Source organism: Lepidochelys kempii, chromosome 10, assembly GCF_965140265.1.
Source record: "Lepidochelys kempii isolate rLepKem1 chromosome 10, rLepKem1.hap2, whole genome shotgun sequence".
NCBI classification, from domain to species: domain Eukaryota; kingdom Metazoa; phylum Chordata; order Testudines; family Cheloniidae; genus Lepidochelys; species Lepidochelys kempii.
The window spans coordinates 30,969,169-30,978,532 of NC_133265.1; the positions used below are offsets into that span (position 1 = coordinate 30,969,169).

General features: G+C 49.1%; 1 protein-coding gene across 3 annotated transcripts; it reads right to left on the reverse strand.

Moving 5' to 3' along the window:
- Window positions 1-1,742: 1,742 nt before the first annotated feature.
- LOC140918377 (uncharacterized) lies at window positions 1,743-9,276 on the reverse strand. Of its 3 annotated transcripts, none has more exons than XM_073362616.1 (6): window positions 9,234-9,276; window positions 7,560-7,723; window positions 7,168-7,261; window positions 5,030-5,189; window positions 4,050-4,202; window positions 1,743-2,256 (listed from the first exon to the last, which is right to left on the reverse strand). In XM_073362616.1, the coding sequence occupies exons 2-6, from the start codon at window positions 7,685-7,687 to the stop codon at window positions 2,087-2,089; spliced, it is 705 nt and encodes a 234-aa protein (XP_073218717.1). In that variant the 5' UTR covers window positions 7,688-7,723; window positions 9,234-9,276; the 3' UTR covers window positions 1,743-2,086. The 3 variants fall into 3 exon arrangements, with proteins under 3 accessions (XP_073218717.1, XP_073218719.1, XP_073218718.1); XM_073362618.1 differs by lacking the exon at window positions 9,234-9,276 and adding an exon at window positions 7,848-8,096; XM_073362617.1 differs by lacking the exon at window positions 9,234-9,276 and having other exon boundaries at window positions 7,560-7,839.
- Window positions 9,277-9,364: the final 88 nt, after the last annotated feature.

Here is a 9,364-nt window from a genome sequence, read left to right on the forward strand (position 1 = left end):
GGCAAGGTTTTCTAGGCATAAGTAAGGGTATGTCATGCAGAGCATAAGCTCTCCAGAGCAGAGACTTTCATGATGTCTGACTATTGTTCACAGCTGAGCACATTACTAGCTCTGTTAATGATCATGACGTGCAGCTATTCTGATGGAAGAACTCTGATGATCCAGTTGGAGGAATCTTCAATCAATGGGTTTATTGGAGATGAAGGAGGTAAATACTGCAGGAAGCCAGAGCTGGGGCCAGGATGGTATCCTGAAAGATCCGTTCATGTTTAGCAGGTAGGTGGGATACGACGAGAGATACAATTTCCATCCCACCATCAACCTCAGCCTGGACCACTCCACACAAGAGATCCACTTCCTGGACACTACGGTGCTAATAAGCGATGGTCACATAACCACCACCCTATACCGGAAACCTACTATTCCTACCTACATGCCTCCAGCTTTCATCCAGACCACACCACATGATCCATTGTATACAGCCAAGCTCTACGATACAACCGTATTTGCTCCAACCCCTCAGACAGAGACAAACACCCACAAGATCTCTATCAAGCATTCTTACAACTACAATACCCACCTGCTGAAGTGAAGAAACAGATTGACGGAGCCAGAACAGTACCCAGAAGTCACCTACTACAGGACAGGCCCAACAAAGAAAATAACAGAACGCCACGAGCCATCACTTTCAGCCCCCAACTAAAACCTCTCCAATGCATCATCAAGGATCTACAACCTATCTTGAAGGACGACCCATCACTCTCACAGATCTTGGGAGACAGGCCAGTCCTTGCTTACAGACAGCCCCCCAACCTGAAGCAAATACTCACCAGCAACCACACAACAGAACCACTAACCCAGGAACCTATCCTTGCAACAAAGCCCGTTGCCGCTATGTCCACAGATCTATTCAGGGGACACCATCATAGGGCCTAATCACATCAGCCACACGATCAGAGGCTCGTTCACCTGCACATCTACCAATGTGATATATGCCATCACGTGCCAGCAATGCCCCTCTGCCATGTACATTGGTCAAACTGGACAGTCCCTACGTAAAAGAATAAATAGACACAAATCAGATGTCAAGAATTATAACATTCAAAAACCAGATGGAGAACACTTCAATCTCTCTGGTCACTCGATTTACAGACCTAAAAGTGGCAATACTTCAACAAAAAAACTTCAAAAACAGACTCCAGCGAGAGACTGCTGAATTGGAATTAATTGGCAAACTGGAGACAATTAACTTAGGCTTGAATAGAGACTGGGAGTGGATGTGTCATTACACAAAGTAAAACAATTTCCCCATGTTTATTCCACCCCCCCCCCCGAGCCCCCACTGTTCCTCAGACATTGTCAACTGCTGGAAATGGCCCACCTTGATTATCACTACAAAAGGTTTCTTTCCCCCCCCCACCCTCTTGCTGGTAATAGCTCACCTTAAGTGATCACTCTCCTTACAGTGTGTATTGTAACACCCATTGTTTCATGTTCTCTATGTATATAAATCTCCCCACTGTATTTTCCACTGAATACATCCGATGAAGTGAGCTGTAGCTCACGAAAGCTTATGCTCCAATAAATTTGTTAGTCTCTAAGGTGCCACAAGTACTCCTTTTCTTTTTGCGAATACAGACTAACACGGCTGCTACTCTGAAATGAGAGATACAGTGTGAGAGGGCACTTCCTGTTGGCACCTCATTATCCTGTTGGAAACCAAGCAAACACCAACTATGTGGTACTATGAAAACCATCAAAAGTTTATTAAGGAATTATTGTAAAAATCAGTGCACACACCAAGCAGAGAGCTGGAGGAGTTAGGGTCTCAGAAATATAACCTACAGGATAGGGCTCTGTTTGAAAGATCAGCTTTGGCTTGAAATGGGGAGTGATTCAAACAGAAGAGCTTCCCTTTATTTCTTCCCACACCCGATCAATTTGACCCATTCCCTGAATGACCCCAGAAAAAGGGCAATATTTGGATTCCCAGGGAGTCCAGCTTTGGCATTTAGTTGAACTGTGCATTGGATAACAGGCAGCAAACACTGAGTGACGCTTGTTAGGTTCCTGGCTGATAATGTTTTCACCTGGTTTTCCCTTTCTTTGTGGGTCTCACATCCTCATCTGCCTCATCAGCTGCCTTCTCTCCTAAGCTGAGAGTCTGCAGCAGTGAAGGACACAATTTCTGTGCCACGGCCCAGGCCCAGAGACACATCTCCACACGATGAGGAGTCCATGCTTTCTCTGTATCCACTAGAAAAGATCAGAAGGGAGCAATTAAACTCTGCATCAGTAGAGGAACCAGATGTAGATTGATTCCTACCCTGTCTCCCCCATCTCCCAAATGAATTTTTGGTAAGATATGTGGCCCAGTAAAGTGAAAGGCTGATAGTACAGATTAGAATGAGAGACTTCCCTCACACTGCTCTGCCAATGCACGTTGATCCAGATCTGCAGCATCTCTCCTGGGCTGCCACCCAACTTTGGCAATACCTCACTCCGGCCCTGCAAACATCCCTCCTGCTATTCCAGTTCTGAGCCTCTTCTGAATGGAGAATGTCAGTCATACCAGACTGGGAGGGAGGGAAAGATCAAAAGCTGCTGCTGTTTCATTGATGTGCATGTGGGCTGGGGCAGGAGAGCATCTCAGCAATCCTGGCCTACAATCGCCCTACTGCTGCTATGGTTATATAGTACAGCAGGGCAGGAAAACTTAGTGGACAAAATCATTGCCACAATGAAACCTTTAGAAATCCAGAAGGAAGACACAGTGCAGGGGAGGGAGACGGAGCTGGCCACAACGTCAAGCAAAAATTGAAGGGAGAATGAAAAGGCAATGCAAATTCATGGTGGGCACAGAAGGCTAGGAAAGGTTAATAAGGGAAATCTTGCAGAGCAGCTGTTTCAATACAAAAACAATGAGGAGTCCTTGTGGCGCCTTAGAGACTAACATTTATTTGGGCATAAGCTTTCCTGGGCTAGAACCCCCTTCCTCGGATGCACGCAGTGAAAATACAGGAGCAGTTATAAATACATGAAAGGATGGGGGGTTGCTTTACCAAGTGTGAGGTCAGTCTAACGAGATAAATCAATTAACAGCAGGGCACCAAGGGAGGGAAAAAAAACTTTTGAAGTGGTAAGAGTGGCCCGTTACTCACACCTTCTTGTCAACTGTCTGTAACGGGCCACTCTTACCACTTCAAAAGTTTTTTTTTCCCTCCCTTGGTGCCCTGCTGTTAATTGATTTATCTCGTTAGACTGACCTCACACTTGGTAAAGCAACCCCCCATCCTTTCATGTATTTATACCTGCTCCTGTATTTTCACTCTGAGGAAGGGGGTTCTAGCCCAGGAAAGCTTATGCCCAAATAAATGTGTTAGTCTCTAAGGTGCCACAAGGACTCCTCGCTGTTCTTGCTGATACAGACTAACACGGCTACCACTTTGAAACCTGTTTCAATACAGGCTCTAATGAGAGAGGCTCTACAGTGACTGCAAGGTTCAGGTCTAAGAAACCAGGAAATTCTGTTTCCTGAATTTGACTACCAATTAATTTGCTTTTCAATTAATCACTTGAGGCAGAAACACCAGATATCAACAATGTTGTACTTACGGCAACTTTCAGGTGAGGATCTCAATGCACTGAGCAGAGGTGAGTAAATGTTACTTCCATTTTACAGATGGGGGAAGCTGAAGCACAGAAAAACTAGGGCCCAGATCCTCAAAGGTATTTAAGAGCTTAACTCCCATTGATGGGAGTTAAGTGCTTAAATACCTTTGAGGCTCCAGGCCTATGTGATTCAGCCAAGGTCATGCAATCAATGACAGAGACAAGAATAGAATCCAGGGTCCTGACTCCCAGTCATTTGTGCTAACAACTGTTTTCTTGTATCATAATGACAACCTTACTGTAAGCACTAAAGGGTTCGTTGCAATTCAAATAATTTCTGAAATTCAGACCACAAACCCTTAACTAAAGCAGAGAGATACAATCCTCCCTCCCCTACCCACTATGAGGTCTGTGGCAGTGACCCTACCTACCCTTACCTTGGTTTAGTTTCTTGACACAGAGCTGGATCTTGCCCAGGTAGAGGATATAGTGCTTGAGGGTATACTGAATTGGGGTGAGGCCAGGGATAGACTCCATTGCTTCATCTGCCATAAATGCCGCAGACTCTGGGGCTCCTGCAGCTAGAATTGCTAAGTGGGAAGAGCGTAAGGGTCTGAGCAGAGAAAAGGAAGGGGTTGGGGTTAGGAAGAGATGACATGGGGCAGCCTACGTGACAGTGATTGCCCAGTGTCTTGGAGAAACCTGTGGCTTCCCCCACCCTGTTCTGGTTCTCAAAACGCCTGGAATCAGACTCGGGATCCCACCTTCCAGGACACATCATGGAAACTGAACCCAAAAGTATGTGTCTGCACCTGTATTCCCAGCAGAGATGTGACTGAACCGAAACCCTGGGTGTTTGAACAGTCTTGAATTTGAGAGGAGAGGGGGACTGAAATAAGAATTACAATTTTCCAGTTTGAGCCAGTCTCTAATTCCCCCACATGTGAATGTGCCCCTGCTTTTTACATACACACACACTCTCTCTCTCTCTCTGAGCCAGAGACCTAGCCACACCTTCATATACAGGCGCCATCCCATGCAAGTCCAGATGCCTTTGATTGGCTGTTTCCGCCAGCCACAGCACTAAGCACATGCGAAGGTCTTCTCTCTAAGAACTGGCCATTGGAAACAAGTTTGGCTACTTGCTGGATTGGGAAGAACTGAGACCAGGTTGCAGATGTAGGTGCTTCCCCTCTCCTTTCCCCAGCGCTCAGTTGTAGGGCCAATACTGTCTCCCATAAGTGTTTATCATCCAGGAAACATCAGCATTTCAGATCCCACTCTAACTAGCACCATTTGGGTGGTGCTATTTCCACAGTGCTGTGGAAAACCTGAACAATCTTCCCATGTGTTAGCTAACGGTATAGCCAGGCCCTGGCCCTCTTGGATTTATCCCCTCCCTCCCACAACTCCTTACCCGAAGCTGTGGCTGGTCCCACAGCCTTTAGCTGGCTCAGCTCAGTGATGGCAGCTGCCACGTCTGGAAGGAGCTGGAAAGCTTTCCTTGTACAGATCTCCACCGTTTCACTGGAGTTAGTGGCCACCAGCTGCTGCAGACGAGGACGAAACTTTCCCCGCTAGATGGGAGGAGAGAGTAGAGCATGGTAAGGACATCCCAACCTGAGGGGCTCAGCTTCTTCGCTCTACAAGTGAGTACAGCTCATTGCTACAGGAAAAAGTCTATACTTTATGGGCACCAGCAATTAAAAGTGGCCTTTATAATAAGAGATTCAATATTGTGGGGCCATGAGTTCCATTCCAACACATGGGAAAAGTATAATGAGTCCTTCCAGAGATATTTCTTTTTAGCAGAGGTTCCCAAGCTATGGTCTGTGGGCCACTAGTGATCCAGAGGCAGAGCCCTTCCTGGCATTCTCCAGGTTGAGATGTTTTGTGATTGGAAGGAAGACACCTCAGGTGGGGATCTTTATCCTCAAGCATGGTCCAGAAAATGAAAAAGCTGTGTGAGTATTTTAAAAGGAGAATGCCAAGTGAGCTGAGGCTCAGAACTGAGGCTCTGTTTGGGGGGAAAAGGTGTTTTTAAAACCCTAAGTGTGCACGATTTTATGAAACAAAAGACTTCTAGCAATATTTTGTTTTGCTGGAGGGTGGGATTTGAAGCTTCCTCACCCACACTCTGAGCACATCACCCCCAACTCCTCACATCACTTCAGGGTCTTCATCTACTTTTCCTCTTTCCCAGTGTAGATAAAGCCTAAGCATGGGCTTCTCTGACCGCACCTTCAAGCCTCTGTCTTATTACAATGCCACTAGTTTCTTACCTTAATTTCCACCATCTCCCCTCACCTTATCCCCTATGCTCCTCCTGCTCCTCTCTCCTAAATACTCCCTTTGACTTTTCCACCCTGTCCATTATAGTTGGACTAACCACCCTCTTCCTGTGAGTCAACAGCCCATGATAATTTAATTTGATTATTATGCAGCAGGGATCCTACCTCCTTGTTTGTAAAGAATTGTGTACCATATTAATGTTTCATAAATAAGTGACTGAAGAATAATTCCCCTATTGTTGGGAAAGCCACACACAGCTCTGTTGTGCTAGTCAGAAGAAACTTACCAAGCTGTGTGAAATGCAAAAAGTTAAATTCAAGGTATGCTATTTGTTTAAAAATATTCCTGCTCTGATATTCTAAGGTATTATTAATGCAAACAGAGGATAAACTTTTAAATAAGGGGCCAAATCCTCAGCCTCAGAAGGTGAGGCGGCTGCTACCTGGCACAGTGGCTCTATGCCATCCCCATTATAGGATCCTATGTAGGGGTCATAGCCTGGGCACCTGCATGTGGCAGAAAAGCCATATGCCCCTGTGATCACTGACTGCTGGGAAAATCCCTTGGGGCTATGGCAGCTGACTGCAATTTACAGCAAGCCTGAGGCTTCTATAAGTTTTGTGTTGGGGGGCTACAATAACCACTCAATTCAGGAGCCACAAAGATAGCATAAAGACACCATTGCTCCTCCCACAGTTGTGCATCAAGCATGGTTCAGACAGACCGGAGGATTTGGCTGGATTGTTTTCCTTGACTGCAGTACCTTAACAATATTAACAGAATTAAATAGATATTAACTATAGAGGCTTTAAGACTGGCAACATCAGCCTCTTATCACACGGGTTAAAAAAAAAAAAAAAGTAAATATAACCAGCAGAGTTCCAAACCACCAGCAATTGAAAATGTTATAGACCCCAAGGCTCTGAGCCCACACCTACACTAGAGAGTTTACAGCAGCACCGATGCAGCTGCCCCACTGTAAGATCTCTAATATAGTCACTCTATGGATCGTGAGTCTAATTACCCCAAACCCTGCAAGTAGCAGTAGCAGCCTTCTCACTGACACCGCGCTCTCCACACTGGTGCTTAAATTGGCATAAATTATGTTGTTCAAGGGGATGGCTAATTCACACACTTGAGCAACATAATTTATGTCGACTTAAGCTGTAATGTAGCCTTAGACCTTCCCTGCCACTATACACACACTTTGATTATATGGCTGAGCTGTTACATGTAGCAATTCATCTGGGGAAACCTACTTACAGCAAGTTTCCATTCCATCAGTTTCACCACTTCACCCTGTGTCAGATATTTTTCTTTCCTTCCTGCAATAGCACCTGGCAGCTCCTCCTGATACCTGAAACAAAGTCCCATTGGCAGACAAGGAGTCAAAATATATTCTTGAACCTACCTGTTCATGCAGCTGGAGTTGCAGCTGGTACTGAGCGGGCACTGCTGTGAGGAAGCTCATACTATTGAAGACCCAGCTGCTACTAAGAACAGTTGGCAGGGATTTCACACTGAAAGACAGTGGACAGTACAGCTACTATGGACAGGACTCATAGCTGTATGCCTCCTCAACAGGTGACAAGGTGGTGTTCCTTGACAGACCAGTGCTTCAGAAAAGAAACCATTTTAAATGCTGGAGGGTTTACCATTTATCCAGCTCAAAAAGGTTTTTCTTCTTGCCTCCTTTGGCTTTGAGTACATCGCAGTAGACATCAAACACTGTCCTCCAGTAGGTGGGGTCTTCACAACCATACAGCTCTCCACTTAATGGCATGTTTCAGGGTTCCAGGACACTGAGGACAAAGAACATCTAAAAGAGGAGGACAAACAAACTTGATGCTGGTGGAACTACAGAGCAGAGACCTTGTGGGGAGAAAATGCTGATACTTAACTCCCCTCCCTGCAAACCCCAAACCCTTCCTTGCATCATTCACCTTCTACTTGCCCTGTCAGCATTCTCTCTTCTTTCTCTACCCCCAGTCCTTCACCCCACCCTGTTCTCTAGCAGGCCTCTCTACCTCTTAGCACCTTTGGTCCTTATGGCCCCCCTCAAGGCGCTGCCTCTAAGCCTGGCTCTCCCTGCACCCCAGAAAGCTGCAGCTCTCCTTGCCCGACTAGCCCCTCGCTGCGCTGGTCTTTATTTCCGTGCAGCGCTCTGTGCCTGCTTTTACCACCCAGCCCCCTACTCCATCTCCCTGGCCCCCACTCCAACACCCTCAGCTTCCTGACCCTCCCAGGCCTCCTCCAAGCCCCCCATTCCAGCCCCCTGAACCCTCATAGACCCCTCAGCCCAGACCCTCCTAGCCCCACCCTTCAGCCCCCTAACCCCTACTCTATCTCCCACCCCATCCTCCTCAGCTCCCTAACTCTCCCAGCCCTGACCTTCCCCCACTCCATCCTCCTGACCCTCCCAGCCCCTTCCTCCCACCCCTGCCTCCCTCAGCCCTAACTCTTCCTTCCTCCCTCAGCCCTGACCCTCCTAGCCCCACCCTTCAGCCCCCTGACCCCCACTCTATCTCCCCACCCCATCCTCAGCTCCCTAACTCTCTCAGCCCCCTCAGCCCTAACCTCCCCAAGTCATCCTCCTGATCCTCCCTCCCCCCATTATTCCCCTAACTCCCTCTCTCTCCCAGCCCCCAACTCCAGCCTCCTGACCCCCGCATCCATCCTCCCACCCCCCCATTATCCCCGTAGCTTCCTCCCTCTCCCAGCCCCCCACTCCAACCTCCTGACCCCCTCAGCCCTGACCCCCGCATCCATCCTCCCACTCCTCCCTCCCCCCCATTATCCCCGTAGCTCTCTCCCTCTCCCAGCCCCCCACTCCAGCCTCCTGACCCCCCCGTCCATCCTCCCACTCCTCCCTCCCCCCCATTATCCCCGTAGCTCCCTCCCTCTCCCAGCCCCCCACTCCAGCCTCCTGACTCCCCCCGTCCATCCTCCTGATCCTCCCACTCCTCCCTCCCTCTCCCAGCCCCCCACTCCAACCTCCTGACCCCCTCAGCCCTGACCCCCCCGTCCATCCTCCCACTCCTCCCTCCCCCCCATTATCCCCGTAGCTCCCTCCCTCTCCCAGCCCCCCACTCCAGCCTCCTGACCCCCCCCAGTTCATCCTCCTGATCCCCCCACTCCTCCCTCCCTCTCCCAGCCCCCCACTCCAACCTCCTGACCCCCTCAGCCCTGACCCCCCCGTCCATCCTCCCACTCCTCCCTCCCCCCCATTATCCCCGTAGCTCCCTCCCTCTCCCAGCCCCCCACTCCAGCCTCCTGACCCCCCCCAGTTCATCCTCCTGATCCCCCCACTACCCCCATCGCTCCCTCACTCTGCCTCCCCCAGCACCGACTCCGTCTCCCCGTCCCCGTCCCCGTCCCCGTCCCCGTCCCGCCAGGCCCGGCCCGGCCCGGCCCCGCCCCGCCCCGCCCCGCCCCGCCGGAAGTCCCGCTGGCTGCGGGC